Source organism: Typopeltis vanoorti, chromosome 4 (assembly GCF_054136105.1).
Source record: "Typopeltis vanoorti isolate ZY-2024b chromosome 4, IOZ_Tvanoo_1.0, whole genome shotgun sequence".
In the NCBI taxonomy this organism is placed as follows: Eukaryota; Metazoa; Arthropoda; class Arachnida; order Uropygi; family Thelyphonidae; genus Typopeltis; species Typopeltis vanoorti.
Window position 1 is genome coordinate 54832453 of NC_143552.1, and position 25875 is coordinate 54858327.

Sequence of the window (25875 nt, forward strand, 5' to 3'; positions counted from 1 at the left end):
AGCATTTGACAAAGTCCAACATGATAAAATGATTGTACTATTAAAAAGAATTGGATTAGATGGTAAAGACATCAGGATCATTGAAAACTTATATTGGAACCAAAAGGCATCTGTTCAAGTTGGTGACATTATTACAGACTCCATTAACATCAAACGAGGAGTAAGGCAAGGATGTGTACTGTCACCTCTTCTTTTTAACATCTACTCAGAAGCCATATTTCAAAAAGTCTTGGAAGGAAGAAAGGAAGGGATTAGTGTAAATGGTGAAATCATCAGTAACATCCAATATGCCGATGATACAGCTCTTCTGGCTGACAATATTCAGGATCTTCAAAATCTTTTGGAGCTAATAAATGCAGAGAGTGAAAAAATGGGATTAAAAATAAATATCACCAAAACTAAATTCATGGTCATAAGTAAGAAACCAATTCTTAATTTAGCACTTTCCTTAAATAGGAAACAAATAGAAAGAGTAGCAAAGTTTAAATATCTCGGATGCTGGTTAAATGAAGATTGCAATCCAGAAATGGAAATAAAAGTTAGAATTGAAATGGCAAGAAAAAATTTTCTCTTGATGAAATCAACACTGTGTAACCGCAGTTTAAACTTAGAGCTTAGAGTACACATGGTTAAATGCTATGTATGGTCTGTACTGCTGTACGGTGCAGAAACTTGGACCTTGAAGACAACGTCAATAAAAAGACTTGAAGCCTTTCAGATGTGGTTATACAGACGAATGTTAAAAATCCCATGGACAGCAAAAACGTCCAATCAGGAAGTACTGAAACAAATGGGGAAATCACGTGAACTTTTAGATACCATAAAAAGAAGGAAAACTGCATATCTTGGTCACCTACTTCGTAATGGAAAATATAAGATACTTCAATTGATTATAAAAGGGAAGATAAATGGAAGAAGAGGACAAGAAAGACGAAGAAAATCTTGGCTGGCAGATATCAGACAGTGGACTGGTATGAACTCTGAGAGACTGCTCAGAATAGCTGAGAATCGCTCAAAATTTGCCAAGGTGGTCGCCAACCTCCGATAGGAGATGGCACTCAAAGAAAAAGACATAATATAGAAAGAAATGTCAACCATCTCTCCAGTATTGAAGCCAACAGACTTTGATTTGAAGTAGCTAAAGTGATCTACAATGCCAAACCTTCAGAATTAAATATCCCACCATCAGAATTGAAAGCTATTATTTCCTTAAAATGTAATAAAAACATAATCATTACCAGAGCTGATAAAGGAAATACCACTGTGGTACTCAATACAAACTCATATGACCGAAAAATGAATTTACTTCTTCGAGATCGTAATACTTACGCCAAATTGGATTATGATCCTGCAAAACGTCGACTCAGAAAATTAAATAAGCTACTTAATGAAACTTCCTCCTTAGATGAAGAAACAATCAAAAAACTTAAGACATACCATGCAAGACCTCCTAGAATTTATGGCTTACCTAAGCTACATAAAACTAATGTTCCACTTAGATCTGTTGTAGACTGTATCAGCAGTCCAACTTGCAAGTTATCAAGATTCTTATCTAACCTTCTCTGCCCTCATATAGGCTACTCAGTCTCTTCAATCAAAAACTCTACTGAGTTTCACACAAAAATTAAAGATATTCAACTATCAAAAACTGACTTGTTAATCAGCTTCGACATTGTCTCCCTCTTCACAAACATTCCCCATAAAGAAACAATAGAATTATTAACTCAAACATTTCTGTCTGATATAGTTGAATTGTTCAAGTTTGTTATTGCATCAGGTTATTTCACCTGGAAAGGTCAAATTTACAAGCAAGAAGAAGGAACAGCAATGGGATCTCCTTTATCACCAAACCTAGCAAACTTGTTTCTAGAACACCTTGAAGAAAAAATATTCACTTTTGAACTCAAACCAAAAATTTGGTTAAGATATGTCTACGACGTATTTGCAGTCTGGGATCATCCCGAACATGAATTACAATTGTTTCTAGATAAAATAACCTTCTTCATCATCGCATCAACTTTACGTTAGAAAATAGAATCTCCACAGGATATCTCCTTTTTGGATTTACACATCCAAAGAAAAGAAGACGGTTCCATTGCCACATCTGTCTTTCGCAAGCTTACATTCTCAGGTCACTACATTCACAATTCTTCTGCTCATCATCCATCTCAGAAATCTGGCATTATGAAATCACTAGTTTCCAGCGCACACAAATTCTGCTCCTCTGAAGAATCTTTAAACCAGGAATTAGAAGTAATCAAAAATACAGCCATCCTAAATGGATATACTCCGAAAACAACTCAAAAAGTCATCAGTCCCTTCTCCACACATCAAACCAGACAGGAAGAAGTCCATAGGATTCCCATACCTTACGTTAAAGGCATCTCCGAACGTCTTTCTAAAATTATGAAGAAATACAATTTTGCCACTACTTACAAACCTATCAACCAAATTTACAACTTGTTACCTTCTCCTAAGGACAAACTCTCACCTTTGATGTTGCCTGGCGTTTATGAAATTCCATGCTCATGCAAATCGTCTTACTTTGGACAGACAGGTAGGTCTGTTCAGAAACGCATCTCGGAACATCAAGACCACATTTGCCTTTTTAAACCGCAGAAATCTGGCTTCTCTCAACATGGAATTGAAAATCCAAACTATAGGATCCATTGGGAAAAGTCTAAACTTTTACATAGATCTTTATATAAACATGAACATACAAAGAAAGTTCTGAAGCCCTACTACACAGACCAAACTTAAACCGCAACGATGTTCTTACTATTCCAAAAGTATGGGAAATTGTCATACAAAATTGTGTTAAATAATTAATTTTTTTTTTTTGTAACATGTTACGCACGTTTAATGAGATTCTATTGTAATCATGCGCCCTAACTGTATGTTATTCCTATTATTGTTTTAAACTACTGTACTGATGATGTCCTAAGATACTTAGGATGAAATATTTACAATTAAATAATTTTCACTGTGGTTAATACGTGTGTTTTTTTTATTTTAATTCACACTCTATAGTCTAACAAATTTATGTTTTCTGACTGCACCAGTTGGACCATGTATTGAGTGTGAGATTATAAGATGTTTCAAGCTAGAGACAAAGCAGGTATCGTGTTATGTTATCTTATGTTAACAATTAGTCATGGCTTGATTATTGATCACTTAAACTTAATCTAATGCAGGTTCAAAATTTTCAGGATAGTGCATTGACAGAATCGGTCCATTGTGTTGTTCACACACCGTTATATTATATTATTTACAGTATATATTTTTTGTATATATATATATATGTACATACACAATTGCATTACAATTCTTTGTTAATTTTACTTTTTCTTGATTCAAACTTAGTTCTAACGTTCTTCCCTTGAAGTTAAATCACAATCTAGAATATCCTGCTAGTCATACATACATAAAATGAAAGTAAAGCATACCTTGAGTAAGCTTAATTAATTTACACTATCCAGTACAGTACTCTTCTTACTCTTACAATAATTACTTATACACAGTTGAGATTAAAACACGCCTTGAGTGACCTTATTTCGATATTAACTTACACAATCTTATTGTAGTTATACACAGATATACACTTTATGTACATTCTTGCTGGGAAATATCACATATATATGAATAAGAATTGTAAGTACTTACAATTCTTATTCAGCATTGCCTTTTACATGAATCTTTTGTCCACACAAAAGTGCCCTTTTCCTTTTTTTTCTTTCTTTCTGCTGGCTCGTTCTTGATCTCCTGCCAAATTTCTTCTTTGTCTGAGTCATCGATTATTCTATGCCTTCTAGAACCCTTAACATGGCAGCAACGTGCAGCTCTTTCCTTGCAAGATGTCGCAGCAATCAACACAATACTTCTCATGGCAGTGGATCCAGGTATTAGAAAGTTGAGAACACTAAAACTTAAGATGCTTCTCTTTTGATTACCGACAACAGACCCAGATAAGCGAAGATTGAGAAGCCTGAGACAAAATCCTTCTCAACGATTTGACTTATAAAGGCCGGGACTTCCATTGTACACATGTGTGCATCTCTCAAAACTTCTATATATGGTCATGTATTGACATCCAAACACAATTACATCATAACATACCTTGCGTATCTTTTGAAATTGCCATATATGGAACATGGGTTAGCAGCGTTACATAATGACATCATGCTGAACATTATATTAACAAAGGTCTATGATTAAGTTATTACAAATTAAAAATTATTACAGACAAAAACATTTATTTAAGTGCAGTTCCTCTAGAAAAACATGTACACACGAACATGATAAGTTACTTATCACGATAGATTTTTACAGCCACATTATGAGAAGATAGGGTTGACTACCAACAGGGGCAGACACTACACTACACTTCACAGTGGCATAAAAGTAGGGTTTCCAGGTTATGTAGCCATTAATGCTATCATGTTTCTAATATGTTGCACCTAAAAAAAAAAAAAAGCCTTTTTCTGGATGGGATTTGTTAAAAAGATTGTTTTTTAATAATAACTATAGTAACTCTTGATGTTACCCCAGCTAGCTGGACATGGATTACTAGTATTTAGATTAGTTGATCTGGTATGGATAAAGATGACATTCCAGCACTAGGCATGTTAAAATTTATTAAAATTAGAGAATATTTGCAATCACTAGTACTTGTTTAGGATTTACATACTAGATGGCACTGTAATAAAGACTGAATCCAGTTTTTTGCATGTGATACTCTCAGATAAATGACTTGTGTTTTGGACTATTCATGGTTAAAAATCATACATATTTCTTCTTCTTCTTCCATAAAAGGTGGTTGCAATATTTTTAAATATTAAAAGTTCCTGGAGTCACTTTTTGTTAGTTATCATCATTCTCATGTAAAAGAGAAATGTTTACTTTATTAAATGAAGTAGTTGACCTTCTCTGCTAACCCTCCCCCATACTTTTAAATAAGTATATTTATACATCCTCTTCATGGAAACATCTGGGTTTGTTTCCATTGTAGTATGAGAGAAACTTTAATAGGGAACTTTCCAGCTAGATATGAGTTAGTTAGCCATTCTTATATCAAGGTTTTTCCTTTTGCATAACATGCAGTTGACTAGCATATAATATCCCAATTTGTAGCTTTCATCCTTTGACATAAATAATCAACCATCACGTATCCAAATATGCATGCAAAGAAATACTTACTTCAGATACCTTGGAATCTGCAGGTATAGAAGGTTATCTTCTTTAATAAATTTTCCAAGTTAATAAGAAGGATTCAGTTTTTGGCATGGTTATAGAAACAGGTATGTTGAATGGCATGGTGTTATAATTTATATAATCATACACATAAGTATTTATAGCAAACATACGAAGGTGGTCTGAAAAGTTCTCAGCCTCGACCATAGATGGCAAACATTATCGGCACGATTTTTTTTTTTTTTTTTTTTTCCCCTAAGTTGGAATATCTGTCATAAGCATCCATGTGAAATTGCAAGTCATTCTCTCAAGTAGTTTGTTTTATACAGCTGCCTGAAGCAAAAGTGTTGTCTGTATCTCTTGAAATGGATAAAATTTGAGTATCGTGCAGTTATAAAATTCTTTTTAAAAGAAGGTTTACCAGCAAAAGAAATTCATTCAAAGTTCATAAAAGTTTATGGGCACTCTTCTCCTTCGTTTTCGGTAATTAAGAAATGGGCTGCTGAGTTTAAGCATGGCCATACTAGCTTTAAAGATGATCCACGTGAAGAGTGTCAAAAAAGTGTAACAACACCAGAAATCATCGATCGAGTGCACAATATGGTACTGGATGATCAGCAAGTCAAAGTGCATGACATTGCTGAGACTACAGGCATTTCAAAAAAACGTTTAGGATATATTTTGCATGAAGAATTGCAAATGAAAAAGCTTTGCACAAGATGGGTGCCGTGCTTGCTCACAGCAGATCAAAAACGCACTCGCATGAAAATCTCTGAACAGTGCTTGCAGCATTGTAACAAGAATAAAACTGATTTTGTGCGCTGATTTATTATTATGGATGCGACTTGAATTCACCATTAAACACCAGAATCCAAACAGTGGACAGAAGCCAGTTGTTCAGCGCCAAAGAAGACAAAGTTGGTTCCATCAACAGGAAAGGTCATATCATCGCTGTTTTGGGATACTAAAGGCATTTTGTTTATTAATTATCTTGAAAAGGGGTAAAACAATAACCGGGGAATATTATTCCGATCTTTTAACCAGACTAGACGAACAAATTCCTGAGAAAAGACCTGATTTGCAGAAGAAAAAATCATCTTTCATCAGGACAATGCACCTGCACACAAAGGTATTTTGGCAATGGGAAAATTAAGGGATCTACACTATGAATTGTTGGAACATCCACCCTATTCCCCAGATTTGGCTACCTCTGACTTCTATCTCTTCCCAAAACTAAAACTCTTTCTTGCTGGTCAGTATTTTTCTTCGAATCAAGAGGTGATTGCATCTGTAGAGGGGTATTTTGCAGATCTTACTGAGAACCACTACAGGGATGGGATAATGGTGCTGGACCATCGCTGGAATAAATGTATTAGTCTTAAAGGAGATTATGTTGAAAAATAAAAATAATTTTGAAATTATAAATTTGTTTTCTCATTGTTAGGCCGAGAACTTTTCACACCACCCTTGTAGCTGTTGTTTCTTTAAATATTGTGCTTTAAAAATAACGATTTTTTAACTATTAATTAAAATACATATCACTTGAAAATGTATAATTTGTAAAAAAAAAAAATTAAGATACATGATTGACAAAATATGCAAAAAGGCTACACTGGACACCTCAAAGGGCTACCGGTTCCCCATCCCTGTACCAGGGATGTACTTTATGATATACTTGCTCAGAAGATATGAATATGACTATGTAATATTGGATAATAACTGATTCATATTTTCCTTGGTCATTTTTGTTGCCATATCTTATTATTATTCCTGATACCTCCAAGGAGTCCGAAGGCTCATCGTGGGAGGACACCTACAACTGTCTCAACCACTACACCGAACCGCTACTACCAATCATCTCCATCTACCGCCCACCCACCTCCACCACCACAACTAGTATTTTTTGTCTATAAATTGCGTGTTTTCTGAATTGCCAATTTATCTGTATGCGGGATGAAAAACCAGAGTTTCCAGGAGGAAAAACCCTGCTACCTTCGTATGAGATTGGCTAACTCACCAAATATATCAAATACACCAAATAAATCTTGAAATATATCAGTTGCATGCATGATTATCTAATAGCAACACATCTGTTATACTAGTTTATTTCTTTAATTTTTTCACCCTACAATAATTGCATTCTAAAGGTTCTGGAATCAGACTTCTGGCACTAAGTTCACTGACCTTACCTTGACTACAGTAACTCTAGAATGTAATGCAATTTTTTTACCCTGAATACCAGTCATATATATATATATATATACACACACACACACACACACACACACGCAGTGATTTAAATTCTAAGATATAAAACAATTAACCTTATTATAATTATTTTTTTTTTGCTTTCCCAGCTGCTTCCTATCTCTTCTTATTATAGCTGCTATTTTGTGGAAAATTAAACAGAAATATGATCTTTATAGAAGAAGACAGGTATGTGTTTTTATAAGTGTTTTCAGTTTTTTTTTTTTATTTATTTATTAGTGTTTTATATCAGCTTTTTTTTAAAGTGAAAACTGTGCACACACTTAACGATATTACTGAGATTACAAAATATAAAGGCTAGCATGTAACCTCATTTTGCAACAGATGGATGAAGAAAATGCTGTAAAAAATAGGATAGTGATTTAAAAATAAAATATATATATATATTGTGGAAGTTTTGATAAATGCTAACAAGAATTCTAGTAGGTGCATTTATTTTGTTAAAATATGTGCTAGTTTCTATATAGTGTTCATTTATTATACAGCTGAAACTGCTAGTGTCATATGTGGTCTATAGTTTTTTTCACACTATATTATATATATTTTAAGATAGTGTGATCCTTCAAAGAGACTTAACACCTTCATTTGAGGGTACAACACTAAAGCACTCCATATACTACCTAGACATAGTGGCTACAGAGAGTTCTAATAATGTATTTGAGGGAGCATTGTCAAGGCCATGCAAGGGTTGGGACACTGTTTTAAAAATAGTCATAACTTAAAAATTCTGCTGAATATTTTTACAAATTGTTTATGTTAGTACATTATTAGTTTTGGTTTCATAATATGTATTGTCGGCACTTGTAATGTACACATTATTGATATTATTTTCTCAAAATGAAATGTGAAGCATTTAAAAAAAAATGTATGTACTTACTGGATTTGGATAGTTGTCTTACTTTCAGAAATTTGATTGTGGTTTAAAATTATTAAGTGCTGTATTTTGTAAAGACATTCTCAAATGCTAACAGAGACGACACGTCAGCCATTATACATAACTTCTTGCTTGCCACTTTCATGGAGTGTGCATGTCGCCGAGGAGTTTGGTGGGTGATTGACAGCTGACAGAGTGAGCGTTCAGTATCGAGGTAACGGAAACAACAAGAGAGCATTCAGTATCAGAGAATTTGGGATAAACAAGGGAGAGCTAATAGAAGTTTAAGAATGCAGGCTGGCAAAAATTTTGTTCTTAGGAAATTAAGTTTTTATGTGACAGTCGGGGACATATTAATAGAAGATTCCGAAAAAGGAATCATAGAATTGTGAGCCTTTAAAGTGGAGGAGTAAAGACTGTAAATAAGCATTGGTAAATAAAAGAAAATATTATGATTGAAGTTCTATAGGAATGCTTTAGGAAACGCTGATTGAAAATTTCATCTGTTTTAAGGATGCCGGATCTATCTGTTATTTTTATTATTATTATTATTATTATTGTTCCGGGAAACTCCAAGGAGTCGACAGACTCATCGAGGGAGGCCCTAACATCATGTCAAGAACAACTATTCAACATTCACACAGTATCTATCATACCTTGCCTTGAACTCATTCACGGTCGTAGCACCCACAACAGACTCTGGAAGCTTATTCCACTCATTTACCACTCTCCAAGTAAAGAACCTAGCTCTAACACCCTTGTCAACCACGCTCTTGCCCAGCTTCCATGCATAGCCCCCAGTCCTCCCACCACCAGTCATATTTTCAAAAATATCTTCTGGATCAATCTTATAAAAACCCTTCAGTAATTTGAATGTCTCAATCATATCACCCCTCCTTCGCCTATCGTCCAATTTCTGCAACCCACAAATCTTCAACCTATTCTCATAAGGTTCATTCCACAGACCTGCTATCATCTTGGTCACTCGTCTCTGGACCCTCTCCACTTCCTCCCCCTCACGAAGAAACCCTGGTGCTCATAACTGGGCACAGAAGTCCAGATGGGGTCTTATCAAGGCTCGATACAGAGGAACAACAACTTGTTCGTCTCTGCATGTTAAAGTATTTTTCAGAAGCCAAGTGATTTGGTGAGCTGTTTTAGTTACTTTTGCAATGTGCCCCCTAAACTTCAACTCCCTATCCACCAACACTCCCAAATCCCTGGCCTCATCAATCTCCTGGAGTATGGTTCCACCAATGCGATATACTGCTGCTATTCTTTTCACCCCAAAGTGCATAACCTTACACTTTGCCACATTAAATTGACATCCATTTTTCCTAGCCCAGTCCTCCAAACTATCCAAATCATCCTGTAAAATTTTGACATCCTGTGCACTCACAATTGCTCTACCCAACTTTGCATCATCAGCAAACAAGTGAACACTTCCTCTCAGATCCTTTCCAATATCATTGATGAACAAATTGAAAAGCAGTGGTCCAAGAACAGAGCCCTGTGGCACTCCACTAGTCACAAGACGTCTTTTAGACTCCACTCCTGAATAAACCACTCTTTGATATCTCTCCTTCAACCACCCTCCTATCCATCTCACCAACCCTATATCTATACCCATCTGCTCCAGTTTACTGATTAGGGTTCCATGTGGTATCCTATCAAAGGCCTTGGCAAGGTCCAGTAGTATCACTGTAAACCCATTACCTCTATCCAGTTCAGCCGTCACTGTGTTATAAAACGTGAGCAAGTTACTGAGGCATGATCTACCCTTCACAAAACCATGTTGTCCCCCATACAATATCCCATTTTCATCTATCCAATCCTGTATTCTTTTCTTGACTAATTTCTCTAAGACCTTGACGATGATTCCTGATATGCTAATCGGTCGGTAATTTACAACAGCAGTCTTGGAACCACCTTTATGCAGTGGAACTATTTTCCCCTCTTTCCACCCGCTCGGGACTAACCCAGACCCGAGACTCAAATTAAACAAAATGGTCAAGGGTAATGACAATTCTTTAGCTGCTTCTCGTACAACATGAGCTGGTATACCATCCAATCCCACAGATGTATTGACATTGAGGTTATGCAATAGACTACTCACCTCCACTTCATTAACCACAATTCCCGTATAATCTACTGGTTTATTTGTTTCTGCAATGTCACCACCTGGATGATATACTCTTGCAAAGTGCTCACTCAGTAACTCAACTATCTCAACTGATTCAGTTATCAATCTGCCATGTACATTTTTCCTTTTACTTGCTACATATCTAAAAAACTGTTTAGGATTCTCTTTAGCCTGCATGGCCAATGTTCTTTCGTAATCCTTTTTTGCTTTTCTTACCACACTCGTCACCCTTCTGGCCTGCGCTTTATACCGTTCATGTGCCTGCCGGTCACCCTTCTCCTTAAATTCCCTCCATAGTTGTTTCTTTTTTTGCAGCTCAAGCTTAATGGTGTTATTCATCCATTTAACCCCTACTTGATTTATTATTCGGACTCTAGGTATACAGTCAGCCATTGCTTCATGCAAGCACTTCTTAACTACCTCCCATGCACTATCAACTTCTAGTCCTTGCAGTTGTACATGCCATGGCACTGAACCAATCAAACTCCTAAGCTTGTCACACTTTCCAGCCCGATAATTCCACATGTACCCTGTCTTAATTGAAAATTCTACACCTTTAGCCACCTCCCAAGTTAAGACCCTATGATCACTCTCACCGATTGGTGGCAATGTGGTCATATTTGTTACAGCCAAATCCTCAGATGTAATTACTAGGTCAAGCACTCTCTGACCCCTAGTATTTTCCATTACATGCTGTCGCAGATAGTTATCCCTTAATAACCGCATAAAATCCAGTTCCTTCCTTCCGTGCGTCCTCTCCTCACTCCAATCAATGAGACCATAGTTGAAATCTCCCATAATAATCACCCTCCTTCCACCCATTTCTTCTATTTGCTTGTGCATACTGTCACCACCATCTTTTCCATCACCTGGTCTATAGCAGCACCCAATTGTATATTTAGTTCTGCTAGCCACAATCTCACACCAAATGGCCTCAAATGTGCTCTTTTCTCTATCCTGCAATTCAACTTCTATTCTCCTTGGCTGGAGCTCATCAGCTATCATCAACAATACTCCTCCCCCCATTTTATTCTCTCTGTCATTCCTGAACAAACTATACCCATCACATTCAATCTCACTAGTTATATCATCTACAGTCAGCCATGTTTCACTAATACCTATAACCTGTGGTCTGGAAGTGCCAACCATGGCCAAAAACTCTTCCTTCTTGTTCCTAATTCTCCTAGTATTAGTGTACATGAATTTAAGACCCCCATTAGCCCCAACCCTACCTTGATGCCTTATATTAACTATCCCACTCAGATTTGTTGTCCTTATTTGCTCTGGCATATTATATTCATTCTTACATTCAACTGCCTCCATAAGGACTGTATATCTACTCCCCCCCCCCTTAACAAATCTAGTTTTCCTGAATTTGCACATCCACTACATTCAGCAACACTTTCTCAAGTCTTCTTACACCGTGACCATTCAAATGCAAGCCATCCATCTTATATAGATCCTTTCACCCATCAAACTCACTCCACACATCCACAAATTCCACACCACTCGTCATACATAACCCACGCATAAAGTCATTCGCAATTATGGCCCTCCTTTTAAACATTTCACTGTCATACCGTGGCAAAAGACTAATCATTCTAACTCTCTCACTCTTTTCTTTTGCTACCTCAAACAATTCATTCAGGTCTTCTATCATTTCCATTTTATCTCCTTTCAAATCATTCGTACCTGCCACAACAATCATTTCTTTCACCCTTTCCTTTTGCTCTCTAATAGACTCAGTTACGTCCTTTATGGTCGCACCAGGTTGGTACGATTTTGTCAAATCCTCTACTAACACACCTCGTACTAACGAGTCTCCATACAGCACTCTATCCTTCATTTTGTTCATGTTCACATTCATATGTCTATTTTTCCTGTCATACCTTTTATTATTGGTTGGTTCATTCAGTCTACTTTTGTTCATGCACTCTAGCTGCTGTTTTGCTCTTTCTATCGCACTATTCAACAACGCGATCTCACTCAATGCATCTATCTCATCTTTTTTATTCTCTGAGAAACCATTTATACTATCATTCACACTCTCACAATTTTCATGTACCTTGCCGTTTCTTGTCATATCCCTATTTCCTTCCTTCTGAAGGTTGACAAAAATATCACACTCACGATCCGAAATACACTTCAATTCCTCATTCTCCCTACATTTTCTACACACATTCAATCCTTTATTATCATCTAACCGCACTCCGCAAAGCGTACATTTCACAGCTAGTACACTGACTCATTTCTTTTATACTACCGTTCTTTGATAAGGATGGCAAACCATCATTACTGGCCGCCATTTTCCTTCGCACAGGTGCCATACTTATTTGCAACGTGTTTTATCAAATTATACGTTATAACACACCAAAAACAGATGCACTAAAATACGCAAGGCAAACAAAACAAAACTACACAATATTAAGTAATTTGTATCGATAACTGAAAATGATACTTATCTTATCTGGAGCTTACATGAACACTACACATTACGAATTCATCTAGCGCCGACTTCCCGACATAAATTATGTTATAAAACACTTTAGTACACTAACCACGCTAATAAAGCTCCAATAATATACCAAAATTACACACTGAAGTCCATTAAATTGAATCCAAAACATCAATAAATCAACAATATTTATTGATGTTTTGGATTCTCCGATAGCACGTCCGTTCACCAGCTAGCCTCGACACCCCATTCTATTGGAAAAGGAGACGGAATTTAGCAACTTAGATAAAGTAGTAGAAGAAACTTTTTTTTGCTGGTACAAAAATCGAACTGTATGAGGTAAGAGTACTTATACTTCAAGAATTATAGACACATAAACACAAGATTATTTTAATATTTGCCAAATATTTCAGTCTGAAAATAACAGACTATCTTCAGTGGCTACATAGGAACAGTTTTTAACAAGGTGAAATACCAACAATTGATCATTCAAAAGTAGATTTCCTTTTTAACATCGAATGGAACCTTAGTCATCTTTCCAGTGAAAAAGCTAATTCTCTCTGCTAGAAGTTGCTTCTACGCTGCTTAAAGCCAAGCTTCCTCCCAATATATCTCCTTCTGAAAAGAAAGTGCTACATTCCTTAAGAAGCAATAGTCACCTTGTCATCACTAAAGGAGACAAAGGAAAAGCAACAGTAATTATGGATTCTTCAAACTATAGAAGAAAATTTTCTCTTTTACTTTGAGATCGCTCAACATACCAAGAACTTAATCACGATCCCACCAACAGGCAACTGAAGAAATTTAATTCCCTTCTAGATGAGGTGATAAGTTTGGATACAGACATGATAGAAAGGCTAAAAACACATTTCGCAAGACCTCCTAGATTTTATGGTCTACCAAAAATCCACAAGACATATTCCTCTTCGTCCTATAGTGGACTATATTGATTCCTTGTTGTATTCCTTACTGTATTGATTACTTATCGCATAATCAAATATTTAGCGAAATTATTAAAATCGTATATAGGCAAATCGCGCTCTTTTTTGAAAAACTCTTCGAATTTCTTAAATAAATTAAAAATATCTCATTACAACCTACAGATCTTATGGTGAGCTTCAATGTAGAATCTCTATATACTAATGTACCTCTCAAAGAGACTTTACAATTACTTGCTGACATCTTCCCACAAGACATTATAAAATTATTTGATTTCATCATGCACTCTGGATATTTCTTGTATCAAAACAAATTCTACAACAAAGTCGAAGGAACAGCCATGGGAAGTTCACTTTCACCTGCTCTAGCCAAATTTTATTTGGAACATCCTGAAGACATCCTGTTTTCATCTATATTCCCTCAACCGTCCTTTTGGATGAGATATATAGACGACATCTTTTCAGTGTGGCCTCATAACAGAGATTCCTTACCTTCCTTTTTAGCCAGAATCAATTCCTTACATCCTCGTATTAAGTTTACTATAGAGATTGAAAAAGACAACAAGTTATCCTTTTTTAGACATCCTCCTCATCTGTTCACCTTCAGGTATTCTGACAACAACAGTTTACAGAAAACCCACTTTAACTGGACATTATATTCTCGAACAATCTGCTCATCATCCTTATCAAAAACAGGAATCATAAAATGTTTAATCCGACGAGCTAGAACTAATTGTTCAACTTCTCATGAATTACAGAAAGAACTTTCAACTATCAAACATCACATGAATGAAATTAAATGGCTGCTCTGAAAAAAAGTACATGACATCTGTTCAATTCCTACAATCCAGAACAACAAAGGTTTAATACGTCAAGTTCCAATTCCATATATTTCCAGGATTTCAGAACCGATTTCAAGAATTCTGAAGAAATATGATTTAACAGCCACTTATATACCTATTAACAAAATATCCACCTATTTCCCCTCTTCTAAAGATAAAAGGCTCAACTATGTCTCTGCCTGGTGTGTATCAAGTTCCTTGTAACTGCAATCTGTCCTACTTTGGACAAACAGGACGCTCTATAGAAAAACAAAGAATTCAAGAACATCAATCATACATTCTGCACAACAAATCCGATAAGTCTGGATTGGCTCAGCACGGGATAGAGACAAGCCATAACATCCTCTGGTCCAAGACTCGCCTTCTATGCAGATTTCGCTATAAATTTGAATGCCTGTTCAAAGAGAGTGCTGAGGCCTTACTTCAATGCCCTAACTTGAATTGAAATGACTGTATATCCTTATCAAAAATATGGGAAAGTTTAATCAGGATAACACGTTAATTTTTTTTTTTAATTGAGACTTTTAATTCCTACATTAGTCTAATTTTATTTATAAATTAAGATTATTATATGAAATTGTGAATTAATACCTATAATTTAATCATCACTCTGATGAAATTTTTCCTCTCTTTAATGCTTAGCAATGTAACATCACGCGGCTCGTTCTACTTTTGAATGATCAATTGTTGTGTTGGATCCTACTTCGTCTTAATCTGTACCTTGGATCTGACATGTTATTTACTATGATGTTCTTAACCTAAAAATAGTTGCTAGTTGGTTTCTAATTCAAATATAGAGAAAATTTATATTTAAAGACTGCACCACTCTATATCTGAATTAGTTCAAGAATTGAAGAAAAATCAACCCTCAACTATTTCTCCTTAATATATATACTGGCCGAGTATATTTGACTTACTTAATTTACCCGCTTTGGTTCGAATATTTTATGAATGGTGCAGTAAAAGAGATTCAGGCAAAATACAACTTTTGATTAACAAAAACAAACATTTAATATAAGCTATATAACACATACATAAATTCTACTTCTAATTTAAACAATAAAAACAAGTCAAACATTAAGCCAAGTCAATCACATTAGTTCAACCTTCCAAGCCTTCACATACACTTTCTTAGCTTCTGAGTTACAAAGTTCCTACACATATATAAATATAATAGAACTTCCTATCTAATCAGTTTTCACATACTTCTCAGTCATGCTATAAGTTCAAAATATCGCAGGCACTAATAGTTGAAAATATCTCTCTAACAATTCTTAACTTCAACTCTCAATCACGAAGAGTTTCCACAGTTCAGGTTAAGTTAAGCGTAGCGTAATTTAACACTCAATTCTTCAAGCATTGAAATAATACACTAAGATAGTCCTTACCGGAAATAGTTCCTAGTACATCAAATACGTTGTGAGCAAACTTTTAAATTATTTTTATTTCACTTAAGAACACATCTACAAGACTTATCCACAGTTATAATTAAAACACTATCAATCGCGCTTTAGAAATCCAGACATCGACTGCAGGGTACTTCAACTATCCTTGTTACCACTCATAAACTAATTAAAACACTGTGCGGTTCTCGTTAGGGCAAATCGGAAATAAGCCGCAATTCTAGATCAGCTGGGTTTATTCAGAATTCTTCCTTGAATGTTCAGCTTTTTATATTATCCGATTACAGCATCAATTTCCCTTTTATTATTACTGCTGGCTTCACTTTCAGCTAACTATAAAATTCACTTCGTCCTTGCTCACTTATAAAAATTATCCTCTTAACTCCTGCCCTTAAGAACCTTTCATTTACTTCTACTTCTCTAGTTTATGCCCTTGCTTCCTTTCACTTCCAAGTTTCCGTCCCAACTCTCTCTTGTTACCTGTTATATTTTTTTATTATTCTTTTTCCAGCCCTCGCTCAGTTCCACTCGCGCTCGTTTATTTCACGTGTTTCCATGACAACAAATAAACGTAAAAATTTTTGCTAACGTTACATAAGGTTATACCACCACATTCAGTTATTACATAACGTTAAACTTTCACAAACAAGAATAAATAGAATATTTGCATTTCAATAAATGCGTAGTTAAATTACAAATACAAGTTCTTATAATATTGACATAACAATAAATAAAATAGCTTAATAATATTTAATACAGAATCTTATTACTATTAACACATATCTTTGATTAAACAATTAAATATTAGATATAATTAAGGTAATTACATGATATCAAATTATAATTTAAGTTATTTACATTAAATAATATTTACAAATGTAGCCTTTGTGATGGAAGATCATGTTGGATTCTGAAGCAAATAATAATTACTCTAATATCTACATAATCAGAATCCAACAGTTGGTATTCCACCTTGTTAAAAACTGTTCCTATGTAGCCACTGAAGATAGTTTGTTATTTTCAGACTGAAATATTTGGCAAATATTAAAATAATCTTGTGTTTACGTTTCTATAATTCTTAATCATAATATCACAAGTGTCTCTAAAGAGTAAAAAAGTACTTATACTTCGGTCAATTCAGAATATTTACTTCAGTCAGGAGGAATAATGTGTGCTACATAAGAGTGATGAGAAAGGATCCTATGGAAAAGAAGAAGAAAAGAATCTTATATCTTTGGAAAAAGGCCTTAACAAAGAAACTGACTATGAACATTTTGATATTGTCTAAACAAGGTGTTAAGTCTAGTTAGATGTGATTAAGTATATGTTGAACAAACCAGTAATAGAATGAGTCAAAGAATGGATGATTTCTAAAGTGTAAGTTTATTTTAAAAGGCCTTGGATCCAGTTAATTTTGTAGTTAGTTGTAAAATTTTATTTGAAGTGTATATATTGTTTTTGATTTATTAATGTGTATATTTTCTATTATTCTTGAGTCAATGATTTTTCAGATTCTGAAAGAAATAGTAAAAAGTCATTGCATCGATCAGAATTGAACCCTTGTGCATATAAATAGAACACTCGGAAATTAGAAATAAAGATAATAGAGATAAAATCTCATTATGACAAAATGGCACAACCGGTATAATCAATAATCTCTTCTCTAAACAAAACGACGCAGCCTACAGGATTGATATTTATCAAAACAATTGGCACAGCCAGTATAATCATTCTCTTCTCTAAACACTACTCTCTCTCTCTGAGTAGAATCTTTCACCTCACGTTGCTTGTCTCATGTCAACACCTAACAAAAACAAATCTAATAATTCTATCATTATGAAAAATCCTTCATAAAACAAGCAAATGAGGGTGGGGGAGATTTTACATCCACTTCACCAAAATATATGGCCTTAATTGCTTTAGAATAAATGTGTAAGCTGTTATGTTTGTTGAAAATAGAAAAACTAAGACTTGCACGAAAATTAATTTAATAGATGTAAAATTTTTGCCTTAGTATCTAAGGCATCTTCAGTACATTGACAATGAAATACAATTAAAATGCATTTTAATTGTGATGCCTTAGATACTTAAGTGAAAAATTTTACTTGTTAAATTCATTTTCACTTAAGTCTTAGAGACAAAACTGTTTTCAACGTACATAGTCTTAGATAATTATAGACTATATACACTACCACTTGGTTATCCAGGCTAAACAAGTTTGTCTTCTTAACAGAAACCCAACTGCATTTTAGCTACTTGAAAAAACTATGCAATTCCTTTACCTTAAATATGCAACTTCTCTGGCTGAAAGTTTCCTTACTTGTGTCTTTTTAACAATCTCTGAATTATGCAAATCATCCTTTTGGTTTTCCTAATTGCTTTCCTTTGTTAAACTTTCCATTTCCAGGGACTAAACTAATATTTGCCGTAAACAGTAATTTAGCACATTGTCTTTCTCATAACCACCGAAACAACCCAAGAATCTTAATCATTCTTTCAACACTCTTGATCCTTTCCAACCAGTTTTCCTTCCAGGTATGTACTTGTAGAATTACAAGTATGGTCCAAAAGTTTTGAGCCTGACACAAAATTCATGCCAACTGTAAAATGCCGTGCGTGACAGATAGCACCACTCAGTTGTAGGCACCCGTTTGACTAATGCTTGGCACGTTAAGTGACTGTAATGTTAAAAATTGAGTACCATGCAGTGATAACATTTTTCACCAAAGAAGGGCTTTCTCCAGGTGCTATCAAACAGTGATTGGGTGATGTTTATAGAGAAGTTTCTCCTTCATATTCCACCATGAAGGAATGGGCTAAACAGTTTCGTCTAGGAAGAGAGAGAGAGAGCACTGAAGATGATCCTCATGATGGTCGGCCTGTGGAAGTGATGACTGAGGAAAACATCTCTCTTGTTGAGGAAGAACTGCTCAAAGAAATCTCAGCAAGGTTAGGACTTTCTATAACAACCATCTTTTGTATCATTCATGAAAAGCTTCACATGACAAAGGTCAGTGCAAGATTGGTGCCCCGACCTCTCTTCACTTCAGAAGGAACATCATGTGACCTGTTCCCACAAGTTTGTAGAGCTTTGCCAAGGGAATCTGTGGAGTGGTGCAAACCAGGTGAAGCACTACTGAGAAAAGCCAAGGTCACTCAGTCCACCAACAATATCATGGCAGTAATCTGGGATTGCCAGGGAATTCTCTTGATTGACTTCAAGAAAAGGAATACCACCATGAATGCAGAATATTATGTTTCACTCCTGAACAAACTTGGTGATGACTCAGCATTCCTCGTCTCTTCTCCTTTATGGCATCCATGTGGCTATTATTGCGAAGGCTGCAATGAAGGACTGTTGCTTCCATGCAGGAGATTGAACACCCACCTTACAGCCCAGATCTAGCACCCAGTGACTACTACCTCTTCTCAAAACTGAAGAAAGACCTTCGAGGAAGAAAATTTGAAGATGACAATGAGGTGAAACATGGTTATATGTGGGACTCAATCAAGTGCTTTAGCAAAATCCAGATAAATTGCAGTATAGACATTTCCTCTGTCCAGTACACTAGTCACCCTACTATAAAATGTAACCAAATTACTAAAGCATGACGTCTCTTTAACAAACCTATGCTGCTCTCTTGAAAGGTTTCCATTCTCATCAATCCACATTTATATTCAGTGTCTGGATACACACCAGCCTATAGTTAGACACTACTATTATTATTTATGTATTATATACTGGCTCTATTTTTCCTTCTTTCCACTCTTCTGGGACTTTCATGTTGCCATACTTCAGTAATTCAACCAAGTCAAGGACACTGCCAGCTCTTTTCACATTCCCATAATATATGTGGTGATATTCCATCCAATACCACAGCCTTATTAACTTCAAGGTTGCTTAATATTCTAAACACTTCTCATTCTTGAACTGTCAGTCTTCTGTTCTCTTTCCTATTGCTATTCAACACTACTCTTAACTTCACCTATAAATTAAATATACTAATGAAATACTCTTTGAACATTTCCATTATCTCTTCATCAGATGTGACTCTTATTCCATCTCTAACAACTTCATATTCACCCTTTCTGCTACTAGTAACATTACTGTAGAATGCTCTAGGGTTTTGTTTTACTGCTTCAGCCATCTCTTTTCATATACCAGTTTCTCTTTCTTTACTAGACTCATCATCTGCCTAGCCTGTGCTTTTTATACTCATGCTGCTGAGGGATACTCTGACTTTGTTCTTTACATCTCCTGCATAATTCTATGATTCACCCACTTCACCTCCACTTTATTTATCCTCAGGAATACAATCTGACACTGCCATAAATAACTGATTCCAGATCAAGTTCTAGACACTGCTGATTTTCTCTCCCTTTCAATAGATGAAGCCACTGCACATCATCAGTATGCTTCCTTAATTTATCATGATGCTCTAGATCTTTGAACAAGACGTGGAACAATTCCACGTCTTGTTCGATTAAGCTTGCACCCACCTAGCCACTTCCCATGTCAAAGCCACATGATCACTCCCCCCCCCCCCCAATTGGTGGAGACATTATCACTATATGAGACAGTGTTATTAAATCTAGCACTATGCTCCCATGCATTTCTTCAGCTGCATGCTACATAAGATAGTTTTCCCTAAATAGCTCAATGGATAGCATGACTTTGTGAAAGATTGGTCATGCCATAATACTTACTCTAGTAGCTAGAGGAAGTTCAGAGGGCATATTGCTAAGATTGCCAAGGTAGCTCATAGGATTACTTGGCTATTGAAGAACACACTAACAAGCAGAGAAAAATGATAAGTTGTGATTCCTCTTTATACGGCCTTGATACGTCCACATCTGGATTACTGTACTTGGGTTTTGGTCACATGGATTTCTTGGAGATGAAGTAGTGGAGAGGATACAAAGGTGAGTGTCCAAAATGGTGAATTGTCTTCTTGTGAGAATAGAATTAGGTTTATAGGTTGCAAAAGTTGGTTGCCATGCAAAAAAGAAGGGATATGATAAAAACATTTAAGTCAGTGAAAAGGTTTTATATGGTTGATTGATGCAGAGGAAATATTTCAGCACTTGGTTAGAGGAAAAGGGAAGAACAAGAAGGCAGTCCTGGAAATTGAGTGAGAGAGTGGTGAATGAATGGAATGAACTTCCAGAGTCAGTTATGAGTGCTTCAGCTGTCAGTCAGTTCAAAGAGAGATACAGTAGATATTGTGTAGATGGTTTGGATCTCCAACAGTGAGTCTTCAGGCTCCGTGAAAGTGTTCATGTAATAATAATTTTATAATAAAAAAAAATTTACTGATGAGACTAGTTGGGACTTATCATTAGTTTGGTATTTTATGTATAATAACTCCATACATGAAAGGTCACAAGACCTATAACCAAACAGTGCTATGTGTGGGTAAGTGATTATGGAGAAAGAAGTAATCTATTAATGTGTTTCTTAGAGTTAGGGATTGTACTCAGTGGGAAAAACTGTATCAGGGAGATGGTTCCAAAGAACACAGTTGGATAGAATTATAAGTTTATTCATTAGGTTTGGAGTTGGACAGTGTATGCTCTAATCTTTAAAGGTACCTGTTGCATAACTTATAGTTATGCTAAAATTACATGATAACTATAGTAATAATCTTTAATATAAGTACAAATATTTCATACTGAAAATAACTACATCATCAGTGTGTGGAAGAAACAATAAGCAAAGAAAAGGAATACAAGGTACATACAGCAATCGGTTTACCAATTAAAAATGATTGCCTCATTTTAGAAATTAATATCAATATTAGTAAATAATATTAAAACTATTTTTAATGTTTACATAAAATGAGAATCTCTGGTTATCCTGTAATTTTGTTGTCTTTTTGGTGTGTGCGTGCTCTGGTTCTTACATGGTTAAAAAAAGTGGAGGAATGGTGGTGGTGGTGGTGTTCAGCTCAGCAGAACAGTTTCCACTATATGCCTTTTCAGAAAAGGCATATAGTGGAAACAGAGCACCTATGGGAAAGTTACTGAAGGGATCCTGTGGGGTGGGGGAGGGGAGGGAATCACCATCCCAACAGTACTCCCAAGTTGGTCAGATCTGAGACTTATAAGGTGTTAGGAGTGGAGCAGAAGAAAAGTAATGTTTTGAATGAAAAAGAACAAGTATTTTAGAGGCTGAGGAGGCTAATAATGTAATCTGTTTGTCAGAATAAGCTAGATGTGACAGTATCCCCCCAGAAAAAGAAAACTGATATTGGAACATTATCAAAAGTAAGTGGGAGCAAATGTTTCTTTCTTATAGGTAATAATACAGGCCTCAGTTTTAATGGCATGGAAATTCACTAAGTTGTCTTCATCCTATTTCAGAATGGTGAGGAAATTAATATGTAGCTGGTTAAAGATCTTAAGGCTTCAAAATCATTTGAATACTACAAGGTTTTTTGAATGAAGAAAAGGAATGGAGAGTGGTGCTGTCATCAGCAATGAATAGGATTTGAAGTCAACCTTCTCTCCCTCAGAGAGAGTTATTTTATTTAGTGTATTGGGGGGAGAAGTACAAGAAATCATTGACCAAAACTACACACAGACTGACAGTTCAGTGAATGGCACTGTCTGGGAGTAATATGGAGCGGTCATCAGTGATATAATGCATAGTCTGCACAGCACCACACACATACACAAAAGGGTGACTGAAATTCCCCACAGATAATAAGTGGGCACAGCAACCCTGTTCAGTCCTAAATCTGTTTAGTTGACTCCAGGGGTGTTGAAGTAGATTGAATCCTGGCAGTTTGATAGTTGGAGCTATGATCAGGTACTTATTTGTAGTTCATACCAGGTTCTTCCACCAGTTCTGGGGAGCATTATCTGGTAATTCAACAAGTCATATGGGAGATCTGGAGGCAAAGAGATATCTTGATGAATAGGAAGATACATATTATTTCTGATTTTCTTTATTTCTTTGATGATAGCCTCTTCTCTTCTGAAGCATGGAGGAGTGATGTGGGAGAGGAATGGATCATAAGGTACCAGAGATGGTTCTCATTGTTATGTTAAGCTGTGTGTCCGCGAGAGTTATATGGTGACTTCGGCCCCAAATTGGTGAACAATACTCTGCAACATGGAGGACTAGAGCCAGAGTGGCTGTTCTAGGAATCTAGGATTTCAACCCAAGTTGTACCTGTTCCCTTGTTTATGATGATGTTCCTGGTAGATACCTTGTTACACTAAGGTAACAATGGTTACTTTCATGGATTAGAGTTGCAGAAGTTCATTTTTAGTTTTCTATGAGCCTCATGGTTATTTAGATGGAAAGCAGAAACAACAGTTTTGCTGGGATTAGGAGATAGTCCCAGTATGCAAAGTAATTTTGTAATGAGCTCGGATCTTTGCCTAGTGTTTCCTCACGTCCTTTCAAGGTACTGTCTTAGAAAGCAATAGCTATATCATCATAGATAAACTTTCAATTAGCTGTTTGAGGGGTTGACTTCCTCCTTTACATCAATTGCTTGTTGATGTAAAGGAGGAAGAGCATGGGCGAGAGTACAGAACACTAATATTTCAGCAGATAAAGAAATTTGATGAGAAAACTAACGATCCAATCACAAAGCACAGGAGGAAGACCATACAATGGAATCTTGTTTAGGAGGTATCTAATTACACAGGATGGAAGTGTGAAGCAGTGGTTTGTTCTATTTCCTATGTCAAAATGAGTAATCATTACTCATAATATTCAATGCTACTGATTAATAGAAGACACAGATTGTACAGTTAAAAGTGTACAAAATCCCAATTTTTGAAGACTATAAAAAATTAAATGGAATTATCAGTAGCATTTGATATTAACATAAAATTTAATAAATGAAACATCAACCAGGTGGTATCTATTTAGAAGATGAATATTTATACAAGTAATAGAATTGGTTGGATATCAGTGTTCAATGTGTGTGCAGTTCATTCTTTATGCATATAGTCAATGTCATTTTTTCTCTGCTGAAGTCAAGTGATTGATTGGCTGTCCTTTCATGAGCAAGTTCTACATATAAAAATTGCTGAATATTTTATGGGGTGATTATATTTTGCCTATTAATGAAACATAAGCCCTCGTCCATAGAAACCGTGGGGTGAGAGGGGGATGATCACATTAGCTCCTGCTGACTGATAATTTGGCTGTATCGATAATTGTAATATCAGAAGAATCCATGTGGCCGGGGGGGGGCAGCAACATTTCTGTAGAATAAGCAGTCATAATTGGAAATGGCATTTGCTGATGACATCATGCTGCATATGCCTATTACTAATAATGATAAAAGATAACCAGTAAAACTCGATTATACTTAGTTGTGGTAGCATGCCAAATATTTATCCATGCCTTACCAAAAGCAGATTGAATATTCTCGAGACAGTCATTGCAATAACTGAGGATAAAAAGTGTTCATTTTTGCAAATATATGAAAAAAAAAGGGGGGGGGAATTAATGAATAGACTTAATGATAGATGTCAACAAATAATTTGTGACTGTTAGATTTGCTTATGTACATACCAGGCATCATAACAATATTTCTGTTAGAGTAATATTATATACATACTAGGAAGAGTGCAATAAGTATAGCAGTTGATATACAAATGCTCGCTGTAGTACACTGTCAAGTACTTGTCATTTAGTTCTGATTTACCATAATACACATTGATGAACTTTGTAGTATTTGTTTGGATGGGTGGGGAGATAAGAGAGAGAGAATTTTTTTCGGTTCAGTATTTAATAGTGTTTAATTTCTCATAGCGCTTATTTGTAGAAATGGAGCAGATGGCTAGCAGACCATTTGCTGGGGTAGCTGTTGAGGTTGAAAGGCAGCCCATATGCATATCATCCAACTCTAATGCAGATGATGGAAGAAAGAAGGTAAAGTTTCATTTAAGACTCAAATAATTATGTTATAACATTTCATATTGATTAGTTGGTCTGCACATCAAAATGCTAGTTGTGACAACATTGTTAACTTCTTTTAATATGAGGATCATTTTCAAAATTTCTGGCAGTTATATTGTATGCTTATTGTTAAACCAAACATTTAACAAAATACATGTACATGCTTTCAATTAATCTCCATTTTGCCTTATCCACTGCTATCCAGCATTTGGGTAAGTACTTTTATTCCTGTCAGCAAACCTTTTTTGGTTGGTATGCTTAATGGGAAATGCTTTACTATAGTATGCCCACACTTTGTAGAGCTCCGCTTGGCTTTCTGCCAAAAAACGTCGATTCATGCTGAAGGGGAGAAAGAAATGAAGGATGTACGAATTGGTCACCAACGTGCTAAATCACGTGCTTTCTTGTCTGTAGCTGTACTAGTTTAAAAACTACAATGTTCATAAAGGAAAAGCTAAATTTTCCAACCTGTAATAATAAACAAACTCATCCCAGAAGATGGACTGATTATCAGAATGGATTCTCCTTTTTGTGACGTGTTGAAGGGTCTTGAATCTGTGAACATACTATACCACTGACAAGGAGTACTGCTTTTAATTTGGGGAACAGTTTGCAGTCGAAGTCTTATGTCAGGACAGTATGGAGGTGACGAGCCACTTGCCATCCATACTATTCCATAATTCTTTCTCTTAAGGTTACATGGTGGTCAGCATTGATGGTGAAGAATTTATGGAGACAAAAATACATGTGTTGGAATAATTACTTATAATTAAGAAAATAACACTCGATGTTTCGACCACTGTATCAAGGCTCACTTCCCTCAGACTGTCTTTCAT

General features: G+C 35.6%; 1 protein-coding gene across 1 annotated transcript in view; it reads left to right on the forward strand.

Moving 5' to 3' along the window:
• The window catches only part of LOC150107312 (attractin-like protein 1), a 447772-nt gene that overhangs the window by 402133 nt on the left and 19764 nt on the right, over nt 1–25875 (forward strand). The window contains exons 22-23 of the mRNA XM_090391786.1: nt 7548–7626; nt 24893–25012. Of these exons, the coding sequence (XP_090247912.1) occupies nt 7548–7626; nt 24893–25012 (199 nt within the window). The remainder of the gene's footprint in view (nt 1–7547; nt 7627–24892; nt 25013–25875) is intronic.